We start from the raw sequence: 19,623 nt of genomic DNA, 5'->3' as shown, positions 1-19,623 counted from the left end.
GCAGGCGAGTTGTTTCCCACTGATGCCAGTCTTTGTTCTAAACTAAGCTAACCAGCTGCTAATAGTAGCCTCATATTTAAGTTGCAGACATGAGAGTGGCATCACTCTTCTCAACATGTGGCAAGAAATGCAACATGTTCCTTTTGTTCCTTAATGACTTCCACTTGTATTTATCAAGCATCTCCGAGAAGAAAGTCAGTACTAACTGGCCAAACAACTAAAAAAAAAGAAAAAAAAATCTTTATTCGGGAACCAGGATGCAGGAGACCTGCGGAGTTGTTCCAATCAGTTTTGAGTTCTCAGCAGGAGAACAGTGATGGGACAAACATGCACTCACACTTCAGAGGTATAGTTTCGACTTTTGATTTAAAATAATCACCAACTTCTTCAGAGACATTGACTGGATTTGCAATTGCTGTGACAATGCTGTAAATGTTCCATCTTCAAAAATAATGCCCAGTTCACAGAAAACAAGTTCCTGCAATTTCCACTGAATGAAAAACAGAGAAACACAGCCACAGCCATGCATATTCAATTGCTTCCTTGCCTCTAAGCAAGATTAAAAATAACATTTGGTGCATGCTGGTTATGCACGTGTGTTGCTTGATGCTATGGCCTAAATGTTTCGGGTGCAAAGCAGTGCCTAAATACTTACTGAGGCCGAAACACATTCACACTTAATAGGGCTTATTATAAAGGAAAGAAAAAGACCTACTGGCTGAACAAGCAGCAGCTGGTGTCAGTCATTTAAGATGAAATGTAGCGATTAATTTGTGTGTCATCAGTTTAAAATATGTTTGTTTTGTTTGTCTCACTGACACACTTTTCAGTATTTAATTTAGTGCTTCCTGAATCACACTGTATCTGCGTCAGGCCCTCAGGTTTTTAAATGTGTTGATTGCACCTCAAAACTGCTGAGAAAATCAGCAACACATCGTCATTTATTTTATTTTATGATTCAGTGTCATTAAACGGTTTTGTTTTGCTGATTCGAGTGTCTTTTGCCACAAACTTCAACTTGTTGCTGAGAGTGTGTGCAGGAACTTTGATGAATAACTCTGACTTTTCCATTTGAATGATTATTAGACCCAAGACATTAGAAACAGAAACATAAGACATTGGAAATAAGAAACATAAATATATCTTTTTTTTTGTACAGAAAAAAAAGGCAGTATTTTCATTGCCCGATCAAACAAGGCATTTTATATTCCCGTCTGCCTCCACATGGATTCAGCGTGATATTTCTGACCACAAAGCGACCATTGATTGAATCCAGCAGGCAATATCTTAGTGGTGCTGCTGCCCAAATGCTGCAGGTCTGTGATAACATGCTGCTAGCTAATGGACGTAATGGAGAAAAAAAGTGTTTTTGTTCCTTAAATAAAAACAGGCTTTGAAATTTTTTGGATGCGTCAGAGTTTTGTATGTCCATGTGCAAGAAGCAGATTCTAAATGCTAAATTCTAAAACAGATATGGTGAGACATATGGCCAGATCGATCGCTGGAGTCAGCTGCAACTGAGAAGTCTTTTCCTGTTTGCCTGTTTTACAAGAGATGAAGACACCCTTAGAGGGGTCCCTTGCTCTGTGGTCTTCACAATGACATGCAGGGTTGGGCAACTGTTCAGAAGGCAGTTAGAGGGACACAGCTGCAAATTTTGAAGGATGTTGCAAAATGTTGGAAGGTGTAATAAATCAACGGCCAAAGCACAATCGCAAATTACATTTGATGCTCATAACTAGTTGTATAGGGCAACATAACAATACTATGGATAAGTAAATCCTCTGTAACTTGATTGCAAATCAAAAAAATGTAACTGGTTAACAAAGTTACGGTTTTAGGGATTTCAGGGTTTCTGTAACAATTTAGGGACAAAAAAGGGAACCTTATGTTTGGTGTGAGCTCAGTTAATGACACTAAATACACAAGTTGTCACTGATCTACAAAGGCAAATCAAAGCATCTCCATCTAAAAAACAGACTAGAGAAGCTTGGTATTTGTAGTGACAGAGTCACCTGTTGGATGCGGTTGATGCGCCTCTCATCAGTCTCAGCAATGAACAGAGTGCCCAGGTGGGACAGTGCGATGGCCTTGGCAGCCTCCAGGGTGGCGCGCACTGCCGCCCATCTCACCAGGTGGTGATCAATTCCTGGAACCTGGCAGTGGATGGGCCGGCCCGCCACAATACGCACCTGAAGACTTTCTGATACCTAAAAAAAAACAAAACAAAAAAACAAAAAACTGAACGCTTCCAGTAATTATTTATGGTCGATGGAATCAGTCATAAACAATAGACTATGTTATGTTGATTCAGTGCATCACCACATAAAGTTGACTCATTTAATGATTCATTAAGTTTTTACAAGACACACACTTCAACATGCAGTTTATTAAATTCTGGAGAACAAGTGTTTGGCTAATCAGCGTAACATTTTCTTAAAAACAACTTCTGCAGAGACCGTTGATAACATGTTATTTTTTTTTTTAACAAGGTGCTCATTTCATGTCTGTTATGTTAGCAGTTTCACACGTTCTAAATAAGTGACAGCACTATAATTTGTGAAAAATATTTAATTACGCTTTCTCCCTCTTTTATGTATTGTGCCAGTGCCTCTCAAGGAAACAGGTTAGAATTCATTCAGTGTCAAAGTGTTTTGTGTGCCTGGTAAGGACTGTTTCTCTACCTGTAGGACAATGTTGTTGTCCAGGATGTAGAGGGAGTTGTCCAGTGGGTTGATGGCCAGGTCTGTTGGCCACTCCAGACGCACCTATGCAGTGACACACACACGTATGCACACACAGACCATACATATATTGACCGTTTTTCTTTTAACAGTTATAACAGAATAACGAGAAAGCCTTGGAGGGCATCACCCACCAGTCAGTTACAGGTGATTCGAATAGTATCTCCTTAATAGCATAGCATTACGCCTGCTGACCCTCCTTGCTCATGCAAAGGTCAGCAGCGGGCAGGGCGCCTTCCCTCTATTTATTCAAGACTCACATCAGCTTGCTTCGGCACTTTTCCAAATGTCAGCCAATAACCATGATCGCTGCCTGCTCAAATAGCACACCGCTGCCTGCTAACACTGTGGGGGTCAAAGACAGACAAACCTACACCACTGCAAAGCCACCCACATCACTGTCTGTCTCACACAAACAAACACTCAAACTGAGGGCTATGGAGACGAGATGGCACGTCTGAGGGATCAGCAAGGTGATTGATGATTCTGACGATGAATTGGCAAATAAATGAATCATGTTAAATTGCCACTGACATGTCCAATTATAGGCTCTGTCAAATGAGAGAGAACAAGGTTCATTGTGAAATCCCATTTTAAGAGGTAGAGAGATTCATCAAGCAGGACGACATGCATCAGATCTGTCCTGCTCATGAGACTGAACGTTACAGTGATGGCAGACGATCACTTTTACAAGTCAAGTTCAGCAGTACACGAGGCTGAGCCTACTGAATTAAGGTCATCCTGAAATGAAAACAAAACACAAAAATTTGGTCAGAAAATTGATGTTTCCTTGGTTCTTGCAGACCCTGTTTCCACAACATTTTTGTACTCTTTTAAAAAATGGGAAAATAGCTGCAGTATGTTATATTTATATGTCCTTGTACAATTCAAATTTAAATTTGACTGGCTGTTCATTTTGCATAAATTACGACAGTGATGTTTGTCTGCATATCCACAGAAGTTTCCATCAATTCCGATGACATATTGAGGTCGCAGCAGTTTGTAAGAACAAACACTGTCGGAGACTGGACACGATCAGACGTGCCGCAGGGGCAGATAAGTCACAAACAGAGGGTTTGTGAGGTAACGTGGGTCACTTTAAAGACATATAAGAGCCGTTGTGGGAATTCACCTGGGCTGAACACGCATATTCACACACACATACACGCACATACACAGGCTCAGGCAGAGATCGCTCTATAGAGCCAGCAGTTCATCTATAATTCATCTTCTGCTCTAATAGGCCTGATATAAGCCAGCAGTGTGATCTGAAGGGTGGCTGATCAAATCTGTGCAGTCACTGTCTTTGGTCTCTACCACACTGTGTCTCTCAGAAACACACACCCATACGCTTTGAAGGAGACAGAAGGAGATTCTACGTATGGCGCCAGGCAGTTCAGACTGAAACCATCACTGACTGTAAGAGAACAAATAAAAACATCTGCTATATTGTGATTCGGCAGCAGACAAGTGGGTCCTTTATTCTTTAAGTAAGACCTCAATATTTCCCTTGGCTGTATGTGCAAGGCAAAATAAAGTTATTAACTTTAAAGGAAAGCTTTCACTGTGTGTTTTTTTTTCACATTGCATTGAAGTCATCTGTTTAAAGTGATTATATACCAAACAACTAATCAATGTTGACACTGTATGCTAATAAATAAAGGAGTGATGATAGATTACATGCTTTGAGTTGCTTCCTTAGATACAGCTATGCACTGTTCTAAGCAAACCGCATGGCATGCACATACTAATAGAAGGCTCATTAGGCCTACAAACACAAGAGCCTTGACTTTGACTTGCAAAATATGACCTGAGAGTATCTTTGATTGACACAAAACATATGCAGGATTCTTATCATTCTACAAATTAAACAACATTCAAATAGCAAGGATGAAGCCTCCATCAAAGAAAATGTGGCTCTGGCTTTCCATCACTTGTTTAAACATTATTAGCTTACCTGGCTGATGTCCATGCGTGCATCACAGCTTAGCGGCTGAGTTGACATCAGTCCATTTGAGCCAATCACAGTGGAGAGCAAACCCCTCTCATTAATCTTCTGAATGGTGGTGCCATCAACGAAGTAGACAACACCTCTTTTATCCACCGCAATACCTGGGCGGGTGAGAGAGAGAAGCGGGATGAGCTTTTGGAGATGACAGAGAGAGTGTGGGGGGTGAGAGGACAAAAAGGAAAAGGAGGAAAATGTGAGAGTATGAGAGAGAAAGAGAGAGAGAGAGAGAGAGAGAGAGAGAGAGATGGAAGAAAAGAGATGGAGAAGAGTGCGTAAGGGAGAGAAGTAAAGTGGAGAGAGGAAAGAGCTTCGGAGAGGCATCCAACTCAGTTAGACATTCAGCTCAGCAAGCGGCTGTCTTATCAAAGGCACTGCACCACAGAAACGTAATTATATTTCCATTCCAGAACCCACTAAAGGGATTAGAACAATGCAACTGGAGGAAGAAGTTATTTGTCACATTAGATGTGTGCAGTGTACCGCAGTGAACTTTTGACATTTGGCGGTTGCAAACATGCTTTATAACCGCACATCCATGAATCAAACGTACATGTGAATGTCTGCATGTGTGCATTTTGTTGCCTTGTATTTGCTAAGCACATACGAGCATATGCTGTGCAAGTGTTTTGCCATGAACAGCATACTTGAATTCTCCTTGCAGAGGTGCTCTGCAGTATTGAGTGAGCGTAGAGCGGGAGAGAGGTAAGTCCAGGTATTAAAGGTCAGGGCAGACTATGAATCACCTGTTATGGACGAGGAACGACCTTCATCCCCGTCTCATCTCCATACAGACAATGGCCTTTTGACTCAACTCCTCAGCAGTAATATTCCACAGCTCAACCCTCACCCCCAAAATTGTATGAGACCAATTCTCCTTGATTGCTTTCATTTAGCATCTGTGGACACTAAGTGTATGTGGCTCACTGCTGTGCCATTTAAACACATTTTGTTTAGGGGTTATCATTAAGTTATGTCAAGTTTATGTATAAATTTATTTATCTCAAGTATGCCTCAGTGTATTTCATGGAGACAAGGTCTACTTATATCTAACAAAGCTACAGACAATCACAAAACAAACAAAGGAACAAAGGAAACTATAAAAAACACATGAAACACAGCAGCATGGTAAAAAAAAAAAAAAAAAGGATAGAACTAGGGCTCCAACTAACTTTTATTTTAATTACAAATTCAGCTATCATTTATTTCTTTTATTATTAATCCATGATTTGTTTTGTCTTAAAAGTTGCATTGATTTTTGGGCGCTATGTAAAAAAATGCAACGCCTATTGACATATTTTTGTTGTATGCATAATACCGAAGACATGAAGCAACATTAGCATTTATGAGGAGTCATTTTTGATGAATGCAAGTCCAATTTTCTTTCTCAGCTTAGAACACTTTTAGAACAGAAGTTTAGTTGTTACCAACTCCTGGGGGAAATATCTCATTCTTAGCAGCGAAATGTTCCAGCTTGTTCACCAGCTAGTCAATAACTTTGTTAGCTTGTAATTTGTTGCTGGAAACAGATGTCTACTGTCCCTTTTTGATTACACGTTGTCATTTAAGCCATTGCTTGTATAAAAATATTGATTATTGCAGCTTTGAAGTGTCAGAAAATAGTTTAAAATGCCCATCAAATCATCCCAGGAACAAGGTTATGTCTTCAAAACACTCACTATTGATCACATGAATTTTAGATTCAAAAAATGCAAGCTCATTATAACAAAAATGGACAACGAAATGACACAATCAGTATGCAGTTCAGCTCCAACTAGTCCTCTTTCATTCAGTCATCTTGTCCTATTTTCCCTTGATTTTGATTCTGGTTCTGTCAGTCTTTCTCCTTTCAAACTGTCATAGTGGATTATGTGGGGATGTGCCTGTGCGCACTTCTTGAGCTGGGATAGAAATCACCACTGTCCTTTTCCCCAGGCAGCACTAAGGTCTCATCCTCCTTGACATACAATAGCTTTCTTTACACATGATTTCATTCAACATGTGCACACACACACACGCATGCACACACGCACGCACGCACACATACATACATGCACACACACACACACACACAAGCACACACATGTATGTGCACACACACACACACACACACACACACACACTACATTCACAAATGTCCTCAAACCAAGCGAGCATGGGCTGACCCTGTGAATCATAAATTGTGCAGGTGGAGTGGAGGTGTAGAGTGGAGGTGGAGAAGGGGAGGGCCAGGGTCAGTGTGTTTCCTCCAGAGGCCAGAAGGTGAACTGCAGAGCTCTCCCTTCTGGCTCCTTCATCATCCCTTTGACACAGACAGATTACACCACCCACACAGCCTCATCCCCCCACCTACACCTTTCCTTTCCTCTTTTAACTTTCCCTCACTGTCCATCCACCCTAACTCGATCTTCTTCTTCTCCTTTTTTTTCTCCCCTTCCCACCTCTTATTTCTCCTACTCGCCCTTTGCTTTGTTTCTGTTGTTGCACTCCCTCTATTTTGCCCAGCAAGTGCTAATGAAATCAGTGCTCTTTGACCATTTAATAATGTCTGGGCCCTGTTTTTCTCTGTTCAGCCCATTTTTTATTTCTTCCTTCCTTTCCTCTTGGCCTTGCCACTTCTCCCCCCTGTCACCTGGTATTATGCAGGAAGCACATCTCAACCCACAGTGCAGTCTGAGACTACTTATGTCTGAAACTCTGCACATTCTCCCATCCTTGGATCCTTCCTACCTTCCTTTCACTTTTGCACACGTTCCTCCTCCTAGCAGCCTAAACCTGTCCCTGATCTTAGAGCTCATAAATCCTGCACAAGGACATGACGAGGCAGCCAGGACTCTCTCTTTCTCTCAATACTGATGTCTGTTCTCTTCCTCTCTGTCCCTGGATATTATTCCTTCTCCTCGCCTCCTTTGGCTCTATTGACTTCCATCCTAAATTCCCTTTATTCTTTCTTTCTTTCCTTTCTTGCCTTTGTTTGTGCTTTTCTGACACCCTCAGCGTGCATGCTGGATCTGCGTGTCTTATGTTCACGAGGAGCCTCTAAATAACAGCCAATCTATCATCAACAATAAATGCAGGACACAGCTGACTTATTCATCCCCACATATGCACAGAAATGAAGAACGGTGGCTATTATTTCTTGACATTGGCAAAAAGGATTTACTCCAGTTTATGTGCTGTTAAAGAGTTTTGTGCCATATTTACTGAAAAAGCAGCAGATTAGTCCACATTCTCCTTGTCAGGAACTGGATTTCCTGCAGTTGTGGGTAAAGCTGTATGCTGTGTTAAGGGAAATTACAGCCCCTCCGTATAGCTGATGGATGCTCACAAGACATCAAAAGAATTACTGTTTCTCCCTGAGTGGACCTGGCACTCTGATACTCATGTTTAGAAGCTGGCAAGAAAACCAGTGGAGAAATAATTGAGATAAATCTCAACAGAAGAGGAAGACAGACATTTGGCTAAAGTTGGGACTGGTTTCTATCATCAAAGAAAAGTGAAGTAGACTGAGTTGCACTGACCTTGGAAAAAACAAAGGGAAAGGAGAGGAGAGGAGTGAAGGAGAGGATGATAAAGTGATACTTTTCACTTTCAGCTCAAATTTAGGGAGAATTGCAGCCAAAGAGAAAAAGACAGACGGTGCCAAAAGAGGTGTGAAAGAGGAGAGAGGTAGTGATGAGACAAAGGAACATGATGAGGAATTGCTTCAATTAACCATTACAGGCCAATCACTCTCAATCACAGAATCTCTTTGTTCTCTGTCCTTGTCAAAAGAATATCAGTTATAAAGCCCCCTCATGGCGTTGCAATACAATCCAATCTGATTAATGCCTTGGAGAGGGGTCTTACAGAGCATCAGCGTTGATTACAGCTATTTGAAGAGAAGAAACCCCAGCGACTTTCTAAACAGAGAGTGAGGGAGAGGTGAGGAAATTTGGAAGATGAAAAAGCAGATGAGGTGATAAATTATATTATTATAACAAAGGATGTGGATTACAGATTACAGTTAAAAGCACGGTCTGCATACACTAACACCAGGAAGCTGTGCACATATGTGTGTGTCTCTGTGTGTGGTGCAGGAAGTCAGCTTTCTGATGTTTTTCAAGTTTCCCCTCAGCAGTACTTTCACCCCTCAAATGTGAGATGAAAGCAAGTGGAATTGTAAAATTGTATATAAACACAGATGTAATTGTCTGTCAGCCAGTGATACGACCACCTAAATGCAAGATAAGCACATATTCTGCAAAGAAAACCTATCTAAAAGACACACACACACACACACACAAATTGCCAGCGACTTGAGGAGCAAGCCATTCAATTGGCCCTCCTGTATCCCCAGGCTCAGTGGGTGTTAATGATATGGACTGGCATATTATTACAGCATCTAAATAATGCTAGCTGTAGCTGATTGCCTATGGCCTCTGTACAAAGTAACTGTGTGACTGACAGGTAAATGTGGACTGATGGACAGTTTTACCTGTACAACTGTCCCCAGTGAGGGACTCTGGCCATAAATAAAGTAAACCAAATTAGCTGGGAAAAGCCTGGAGGGTCCACTAACTGCTACAGTCCAACTGGAAGTGAGGCTGAAGAACTCACTGTTTCAAAGAGTCTTTAGCTGGTTATGTGGCTTACTGTTCCCCTTCATTATTGCCTTGTGAATGCTAATGTCGTTTGTGTATGTAAACTTGTGAATGTATGTGAAAGTGTGCGCATAACAAAGTGTGTAAGCTTGTGTGTTGTGGCCTTGGTGAGTATGTGTGTGTGGGGGGTATCTCAGTACCACTCCATATCCGTATTGAAAAAAAGACAACAAGAGATGCTCATCTATGAACTCAAGTGCTTCTTCCAATGGCTCTTATTCTCACTAATCAAACACTTATCACCGATCAATGCAAGATAGTGCCACAAACAAGGACGGGCATGTATTTCTGGTAGATCTTTGGTAAGCAGAAATAATTCATGCTTCTTGTAATTAATTATTCATTAAAGCCCCACAGAACAGACAGTGGCTCAGTAATTAAGTCTGAATCAGACACAGTGGCTCATCTAATTATCAACCACTATAAGTTTGTTAACATATTAACCCACATTAATTAATTATTGATAGCTGCCTTTTTTTAGCTGTTAACTCCCAACTACACATGTATGGTGAGATGAGACATTGCAAGTATGCAGAGAACTGGGGGTGATTTTGCAATAGTTACGTGCTTTTTTTTCTTGTGCAAATAAGCACTTTTTTTGGTGAAAATGTGTGACTTGGCAGTAATTGCCATGTTTGATAGCAAAAAAGAGATCCAAAGCAATCACAGAGGCAGCAGACAAACTCAATTATAAAAGCAATTGAAATGCTTTGGACTAGAAAGCTCCATGAAAGGCTGAGGGGTTTGGATCAGTGCGGAGCGTCTGCAGATTATGTTGCACTGTTTAGAACATCAAACAAGCACAAGGAGGTCTATCAATAGAGGCTCTTTTACCAAACGTACCATCGCAACAACAAGCCAGTGAGCCTCTGCAATGGTAGAAAGAAGAAATCAGGGATCAGATGAGAGGAAACAAATGTTTTTACGACTGGAAAAGTGGAAACTAGGTAATTAGCTGCAATAGATTGCAAATCTTTGTGCGTAGCTTCCACCCAAACAAAGTTTCCCACACACAAAAAATCATATTAACTGAGCTAGAGGCAACTCCGTTAGAGTCTTTTCCACAGATAGTTGGCTTTGCTACCATTTCAGATTTTTCTTCTACATTTTCCAAAATATTTGTGTGAGTCCTTCTTGGGAGAGAGGTCTGGCCACAGGTCTCTTGAAGAGTTGCAGGTGATAATGGTACCCAGGGGCAAACGCTTACTGATTTGCTGTCCCATCCCTAAAACAGCAGCTGACCCCCTGTCCCCACTCTCACAAAGGCAGGTTCAATTAGACTGCCAAGCCTAACTGTGTCTGCCACCATCACTCTACTTATTCATCTTTCTGTCAGTTTGTTTAAAGAATCTAGGTACAAACAACCTGCATGGGCACAAGTTCACTAGCTCTCCCCTCATAAGAGCCCCCCTCCACCTGCCCTAACCGAGACAAATGTTTCCATCTGTATGTGAGTGTGCATGCATGTGTGTGTGTTGGGCATTCACCTCAAGTAAATGCAATGTATTCCTCCATAGTGGCAAACCTCCACTCCTCCTGTCAGCTTGCCAGGCTCCCAGTGGAAGCTGACAGGCCAGCTGCCAGCAGCAGCCATCTCGACCAGTTAAAGGGACACGCGTGTCACATTTCCCATGATCACGCTGACGTTGTCAACCTGACATATCTTTAACAAGGCACCCGTAACTAACTCTATGTCCCTTCAGTGGGAGAAGCAGAGTGGGTCCAGGGACCCAGAGGCTGTCAATCAAAAACAAGCATGCACACTCACTTGCACAGACGTTGCACCTTTGATGCACAGACTCAGCCTTTGGCCTTAAGCCTGCATCTCTTATTGACTCAGGGCTTCATTACACACACAGTGAGCTTCAGTAATCTCTCTGAAGCTACCCTACACACTCAGACTACAAACAAGGTAGCTGTCAGTCTGTATGGTGTTCTACCTAATACATTACTTGAGTAGCTGGCGTTTTACAGGTAGAGTCCTGTTTTAAGTCAGCATAAATTTGCCTCTGCTAAGCCCATTGACTATATTTTCTTTGGTCCTTAGCAAATCTTGGCAGTGGGCTGACAATTGCTACTCGGAATATCTATGAGTCGTCCTCTGACCCATGGTGATGAGGACCAGATACTTTCTGAGATGGATGTCTTGTGAACAATAAAGTTCCAGCCACATGACACTGCATAACTTAAGGTCTAATGCAGTGATCCATCCAGCATTGCTATCAAGTCAGAGTTCAACTCATGTATTTAACATATCACCAAACTTGAATTGTTTGGTTCAAAATGCCTTTCCAGTCTGAATACAGTCAGACAGTCAATGACTGACACTGCGGGAAAAAACAGTACTTGTGGCACTTTGCAATAACACATTTATGTTTAGTCCACTGTGTCTATAGGTCACAAGAAAACACACTGAATATAGTTTGAACAATTTTACCCACTAAAATCAGCCGTGATATTGAGTTTTGTTAAAAACATTTTTGGTATTTGACAGCTAAGTCTGCACTCTGTGCAGAATGAACTGTCTTATCATATTTGAGGCCGTCTTCACTGGAAAAAGAACATTTGTACAAATGCTTAAATTACTTATGGCTACCTTTTCTGACAAGCAGCCTCTTGTGGAAGTGTGACCTTGGTATATTGCAGAAAAAACTTTTTACAGAGCTTTCACACAGCAAGCTCCAACTTCTACAATGCACACAGCAACAACACTGCTGTTTTGCTGAAGTTGACCTCAGATGAAAGTAGTTTAAGCTAGTCAGTCTAGTTTTTCCAGTTTTACATAGAAAATTCTAAAACCTAAAAACAATATGACTTGTGGTGTAATACAGTATTGCATGTGAAGTATCTGACATCCCATGTTGAAGACCGTGGGTCAATAGAGAATTCGCAATAAAATATATATGTTCTAAAGTAAGAGTGTACACTGTGAGGGCTGCATTATTTAGCAAAATAGACTCATCTCATGCGTAACAATGCAGTGCAGATGAATAGGCCATAGGCTACAGGAACAGGACATACAAACAGGTCATCGGCAATTCATTCTCCAATCAAGTAAATTGCTCACTGGTTGGACAAGTCCTTGATTTACCTGTGTGCTGTGTACTTATACTCTTCTGCTTGGCCCTATGGATTTGCTGCTGGCAGATCTGTGAGAAAAGAGTCTCTGGCAGAACTTCTTATTGTGGCTGCTCAGTGATGCATGTCTGTTGTCGATCTTCTAATTATCATGGATGCTGCAGTGAGGAAACAAGCTGTGGTAGAAATAGCATGACCCAATGGCATCTCTCTAATTTGCATTATCATAGAGTATGCTGCTGTTTGCCTTGCTGTGTGATTAATTCATGTGTGTATCATTAATGCAGGAATGTCCAGGGGCAAAGACAAAAGCTCGGTCAATGTGAAATGAAACACAGGAGCAGGCTGTTAAAAATTGCGCACACATATGCACACACTCGCACACAAACCGAATCTCGGAGTTGGAAACACAGTGTGACTTATCTGATGCCCTTGTTTTGAGAAGTAGTGCTCTGTTTAAACCAACAGAAACAATGATAGTTGACCCTCTGAGAGGGAAAGCAGCCACAGGGCCAGTTTAATATGCAGATGAGGTGTGGGAGCGCTACACACTGCAGGATTTAGACGCAAAACATTGACTTTGAGCTCTCTCTCTCTCTCTCTCTCTCTTTTTCCATTTCTTTCACTCTCTTGTTCTCTCTTTCTCTTCATTCCCTATTTTCCTCTTTCATATTATTTCTTTATTCTCTGTTGCGCTCACTTTCTCTTTTCACCCTCTTTCACTCTCAGTTCTGAGCTCCATCTTCTTCTTCTCTATCAATTTAATCCGCTTCCCCTCTCCCTCTCTCCCTCCCTCTTTCTCTCTCTCTATTTTGTGAGGCGCAACAATCACTCTGCACTAAATGCTATGGGAGCCAGAGGTAGAATAACAATGGCTTATTTATTCCAGAGTTATAACACAGCAACTGGCATAGAGGATACACAGCCCAAGGAGATCCTCCAACTTCATTGCTACAGCCGCAGAATGTTGTTTGGGAAGCAACAGATTCAGGAAAAGTGAAATGAAAATTTTAGTGATTAAACCTGTGCATTTAAGGGACACCACTGTTCACATGACTCGGCTGCAGGAAGAATTGCAGGGGACTGGTGTTTGCTGAGTTAGTGGTTTGAGTATGGGCTTGCTGGCAACTTTGAATGCTTGATTCACACTGATGAAACAAACTGGCAGAAGCTTCTATGCACATTGCTACGTTTTCAGCCATTTCTGTAATCGAGACTGGTGCCCACTGTGCGAAGATACTCATTTGCCTAAGCTGCTTATATGTCAACCATCAGCCAAGACAGATACTGTACAGCACGAGGCCTGGCTGGTCTTGGTCTGAGGCTGGTGGCCCTGCAGCGATGTGCCATGTGAAGCGTATTTACCCCTGACTAAGGTTCTTTTTTAAAACTGCAGGGCAGTTCAACATGCTAATAACTGCGACCGGTTTAAATCTCATTGGTTCATTCGACACGATAGCTCCTGCTATCTCAGCTCCGTTGGAATGCCTCACAGCTGTGGGACTGAGAGAGATGAGGACAAATGTGTTTGTCTGTGTGAGGAATAGAGAGACATAGAAAAGGACACAAAAAGAAAGGAGAGGGAGAGAGAAAAGAAGACAGGGACAGTGTATGTGTGTGTGTGTGTGTGTGTGTGTGTGTGTGACAGAAAGAGAAAGAGAGAGAGAGAAAGAGAGAGAGAGAGAGATGGGCCGACAGGGCTTGAGCAACAAATGTGGTGGCAACATGTCAGCTTCTGATAAGGGCATTAGTCTGCCCCCTGTGGGTCAGAGTGAAAGACTGACACTGCAAGGGCTCACGAACACACAAGTATGCACGCACGCGCGCGCGCGCACACACACACACACACACACACACACACACACCTCTCTCTGTGGATATCAGCTTTGCTGTCTTGGACTATTCGACAAATAATGGATAAGACCTGTGCATGGCAACAACTAAACTCTCAATCACTGGAGCCACTCTCAGAACGCATATATGAAACACAGGCAGTTATTTTTACATAACACATTGTACAAATATACACAAATTTAACAAATGTGTGAAAAAGTATCCCTTTATGTTGTGAACAGAGGGAGTCCAGAGATGCGAACCAAGGCTGTTCGGGTCCGGTGGGACTGACGCCTCTTTCATGTCAGACATGGGATCCATCCTAAATGGAGTAAGGCCTTTTATTTACTGAGCTAATTGACTGCAGAGGCGCATGTGGAGCCAACTCCAAACAATGCCCCAGATCTTGTATTCATAAGTGAGTGTTTGAAGGACACAAGATAATCCCTGCAGCTTACGCTACGGAAAAACTATAAACTTGGGCAACAGCAGAGAGCTCAATAGTGCTGGAACATTGTTGGCGAAATTAAAATTATGGATTACTATTTAACAACTGTTTGCCATGTTGTAACAATATTATGTGTCACAGCAGGCTTACTGCAGCTATGTCAATACCAGGGCACATGGATGATTGATGAGATGAGAAAGGAAAAGGGATAGAAAAAGAGGTGGAGGGAGCAGAGAAAAAGAAGGAAGGTTCTAATTTGGTGCGAGGAGCTCACCAGAGGACACGAGACAAGATCAGTGCTGGAGAACCACATAGCCACATCTTCAAAAAAAAAAGAGAAGTGGACAGATTTTTTTCTCTGTGAAGTCTACCACTCATTACCATTGGTAAGAGGGAGGAGGATGAATGTGGGCTGTGGCAGATGGATGACAGGGAGCCATGGGGCTAAGGGCAGAAATCTCCAGAGCCTTTATAAGAGCTGGTTAGTCAGAGCACAATGGCCACAGAAGAGTCTGTGAAGTGCAGTGAGTCAAAGAGTATAAAATACCTGACTGTGTGTGAACAGGAGGAGTCTTGGGACAGAATATTCTATTACTGTATAAAGGCAGAGATACAGCATGTTCCAAGGTATAAGGGGCACATTCACTGAGGATAGCAGTCTTCAGATCATCTGTCAAATTGTAGCAGAAATCAGCTTCAATCTTGTTTTTCTCTTATCTTCTTCTTTCCCTTTTCATCATCTTTTCCCTCTTCTATCACTAGAAACTTAGAAAGTTTGGGTAATAAAAAAAAAAAAAAAAAAAAAATCAAAGTTTTCCTATCAAATTTGAAGCCACTTTATATTTAGAACCAGTGACATTTGAAGCATGGAGACACTTCTGCACTACATTTGTTTATTGTGCTCCATATCGACTGGCTGTCTGCCTCCAATGTCAGACTCCATTGCACGCACAAGCTGAGTGTGACTGACAGAAGAGGCCATGTAGGACTGTGGGTGCAGCCTGAGTGACAGGCCTGTGGCTAAATCTCCTCTGTGACCCTGGGGACTAAGAGTTGGCCAAGTACGTGGGTGTGATTGGTGAGGACAGTAAACAAATGATTTTTTCTTCCTGGCAGCACTTGCTTTTTGTGCACATGCATCCCCCACAAGTCCAATCTAGTCCTATTATGGTCTTCCCAGACTACAGTATATATGATAGCCCATGTGATACTGGTAATATAATGGCCTGATTCCACAGATGCTCAGTGATGCAAAAATAAATAAACAAACAAGCGAACATGACAATCTGGCATTTTAACCTCTGGAGTGCAGGATGTTGGAAGACAATGACGCAGCATATTATACACCTCACTTCAGCACATAAACAAGCAAGAATGTTGTTTTCACCTTGGAGTGATAGCTTTGGATTTGAGAATGATTGCACCCATGGTGAGTATAATGACACAGAGCAATCAGAGCACTTTAAACTGCTGTATTACTTTTGTATGTCTTCATTCTAAGTCTAAGTGGTGGAAGGGAAGCTAAATCATTATTATTAATAATAACGATTGTAAGTCAGCATCGACACTGTCCTCTTCCTCTCACCTACAGACATACCTCTGCTCATGTTTTGCTCATTAGCCAAAGTACGGACACCATGATTAATGACAGATGATGTTCCCTCCTCCTCAGCATTAGTCTCAATTCTTGTCCTCTTTTCTCATTCATATTCATAGACATCATTGCCAGGCATGTACATACACTGCATATCAAAATGTAAACCAAAGGAAATATAACTAAGATGAAATATAAGCATAAAACTGCATAAATAATACAATATGTCAAAAAAGCTTAGAATGAGAATAGCCAGTGATATTCTGTATCAAATTATTCATATTAATAATGTGCAAAATATGAATATTTGGGTATGTATGGTACTAAATGGCCTCAGTTTTAAGTCTTAATTTGTCATTCCAGCCACAAAAATACAGAATAATAATAATAACAGAAATATTAGAAAATATAAATAAAAAGATTTTTTAAAAAGCATAATACAGAAAGGTTGAGCTAATTAAATTATTGTTTATCTCTTCAAACTGAAGCCATGCCAGATTCAGTGTTTTAGAAATTTGTCCAAAGTTTGTTGCACTTTGTGAGGTAACACTTGGGTGTCTACACTGTAATACTACAGACTACTGTGATGGACAAAAAGCTTCCAATACCTAGGTCTCCTGTGTGTGTCTTATTGATGACAGACACAAGAAGAGACCAGTAAGCCTTTTTCCAACTAGCATGGCACGGTAGAGAAAAGGAAATAAAAGGATAAAAAAAGATGGCAGTGGAGAGAGTGCTGGAGACCACTCATGTCAGATAATAACTAAGGGTATAATGATTAACCAATCCAAATTCACACTCCGGGCATAAAGTCTGAAACAAATGTGCCTTAATTCAAATGGCATGAACTGGGCTAGAGTAAAGAAGAAAATCAAAACCGAATCTGGAGACGTAGCTCCACTAGAAAACTTAATACGACTGATGTATTTTGGACTGGGTTTTTCTTCTTAAAGTGCCATTTTGTTCTTTAAGCTAGTGGAAGCCACACTTTCCCAGTTAGCCAGGATAATCTTGTCATTTCAATAAAATGATCAAATATTTTCTCAACATAAAGAAATTCTCCAATTTGTGGCCAGATATTACCTGCTATCACAGAAACAACATCCCTTTGGACTGAAAGTGTGCAATGAGTGCAGTCGGTCAGTTTGTGCAGTGAATAAGTGTACTGAGCTGCTGTCTGTTAAAGGGAAGCCCGGTGAAGTTGGCATGACTTTGTGGGTGTATGAAGACTGTGCTTGAGTGACAGTACATTTCTCTAGCTCTCATGTTAGCTTTTTTTTTTTTTTTGCATGTACTAGTATGAGACTAATGACACCCTTATCATTCTTAGTGGTCTATGGACTTTGACCTCAAGTAACTCCCAGCATAGCTCCATCCATCATCAACCTGTTCCCATCATATGGGATGGATGGCTCACTTGTTACCACTTGGAGGGCTCACGTCACCTGACAACTCAAGAGGGACGTACCGTGGGATTGCAGCGCTGGTTGTGTGAGAGCTAACTGACAACATAGCATTAAAATCATGAAATTTGAATGATTTTGAATGACAGGCATGAGGTGTGCATTTTCTTCAATTTCAAGCACTTCTGTATTATTATTAGGAGCCAAGTCAGAAATCAGACCTTTCAGAAAACATTCCAGTTAATTGTGGCCTGGATGTTGATGTGAAGTGTTGATGATTTGCGAGTTTAAAAAAAAGGCAATTACAGTAACTCTGATATCATAAGAATGAGTCATGAGAGCAAATCTAATCAAGCAGAATAATTCCCTTTCACGCATGCACTGCTACCCTGAAATTTTCCTAACATTTACTGCAGGGCATTTGGAGCACAAATGTCCAGAGTTGTCAGTTGGCCTGGACTTTACCCTGCTAGATCCCTAGTATAAAGTGGCTGGGGAATTTACAGCGAGCGAGTGGGTGTGTTGATGGTGTTTCATGAAGTGTAGCTTAAGATTCTTTTCGTATGGGTGTAAATTGCTTTTCAAAATTTTGTTGACATAGCAGATACGTCAATTAGATGTCAAAGGTCCAGTAAGGGTGCGTATGTATGTCCAGGTTTGAGGAGCTCTTCACAGCACTCACTGCTAAAAACCCTTTGATCATCAGCAGTATGTTGGAGAAAACATGACGAATATGTTAAGAACAATCTTGTGCAGGCTACAGGCTTCTTCGCCAGGGACCGTTTTTTTTTTTTTTAGTTTTTTGTCTAGAAAGTGACAGGGTCACAATGACACTCCTGCAGAGACAGACTTGCTTGGAACTCAATCAACTCAGTTTGCAGACAAGCTTCTTTGACCTTCTGTGACATTCCTGACAAGAAACAGTAGGTTCTGATGGTGATTTTTGCATCTGGTTTTTGTGATATGCCCTCCTGTATGTGAAGTTTAAACACCACCAGCTTCCTCTGAAAAACTGAAGAACACACACTGCAGACGTGAGGTCACTCATTTCGCTGTTCCTTCCCTAAGGCTTGGTATATTGATGTGGAATGTTGTATCCCTCACAAATTGCAACAGCTTCCTTTTTCTCCTCATTCCGCAGAAAGTCTACAAACATTTTGCTGCATGTATTTTTTTGCCCAGACATAAAGTTCCGAAACTTATTGAGAATGTCTCAAAAACGCCCCAGTACTGCTTTTACTAAGTCGCCTGATGTTGTGAAGGAGGAAATCATCAAAAGTTGCAGCTACCTCTATCAGAAATATGTCCACGCACTGCAGATGATGCCTTCAAGTTGTTGACAAGTCTTATCACAGCCGTCATTACTAAGTACATTTCACCCAGATCAGTACTCAGAACTTTTTGGCGAATTGTGATATATCAGACCAGGATGGCAAGTTTTTAAGTAAACTGTGATCCCCTCTCTATCCCTCTCTGTCATGGATTACCATCCATGTTGATCACAAAGTTCCTGGAGCAAATCTTCAGCAAGAATCTCAGTTTGTCTTGCTGCAGAGGAATCTGAGAGTAGGATTTGATTTATTTTCTATTTAATTTCATCCTTATCTTTCACTCTAATGTACTCTTTCATTAATTCAGTGTCCAGAAAGGGTCTACTCTCAGTGAAGCCCCCATTGCCTGTTCTTTCTGTATCATTGATTTTACATTTATTCTGCTGGAGCCCTGATATGACGAGTCGGGCGTGTTCGGTGTTGTAGTTACCACTCTCCACCGTGGCCACTATTTGATTGTAAATCAAAGTATGTTGGTCTTGTGCTTCCCTGGGGAAAAATGAACATGGCATTGTCAGCATACCTTATTTTTTCGACCCGG

The 19,623-nt window shown here is 41.4% G+C and overlaps 1 protein-coding gene across 1 annotated transcript in view; it reads right to left on the bottom strand.

Annotated features, from left to right (window-relative positions):
* Positions 1–19,623, bottom strand: part of tenm1 (teneurin transmembrane protein 1) — a 157,723-nt gene that overhangs the window by 17,585 nt on the left and 120,515 nt on the right. The window contains exons 23-25 of the mRNA XM_046406138.1: positions 4,702–4,856; positions 2,685–2,768; positions 2,016–2,210 (exon numbers count right to left, since the gene is read on the bottom strand). Coding sequence (XP_046262094.1) covers positions 2,016–2,210; positions 2,685–2,768; positions 4,702–4,856 — 434 coding nt within the window. The remainder of the gene's footprint in view (positions 1–2,015; positions 2,211–2,684; positions 2,769–4,701; positions 4,857–19,623) is intronic.

Source organism: Scatophagus argus, chromosome 12 (assembly GCF_020382885.2).
Source record: "Scatophagus argus isolate fScaArg1 chromosome 12, fScaArg1.pri, whole genome shotgun sequence".
Taxonomy (NCBI): domain Eukaryota; kingdom Metazoa; phylum Chordata; class Actinopteri; family Scatophagidae; genus Scatophagus; species Scatophagus argus.
The sequence above is the reverse complement of the archived record's forward strand: the minus strand, read 5'-3'. Positions and strand labels throughout refer to the sequence as shown.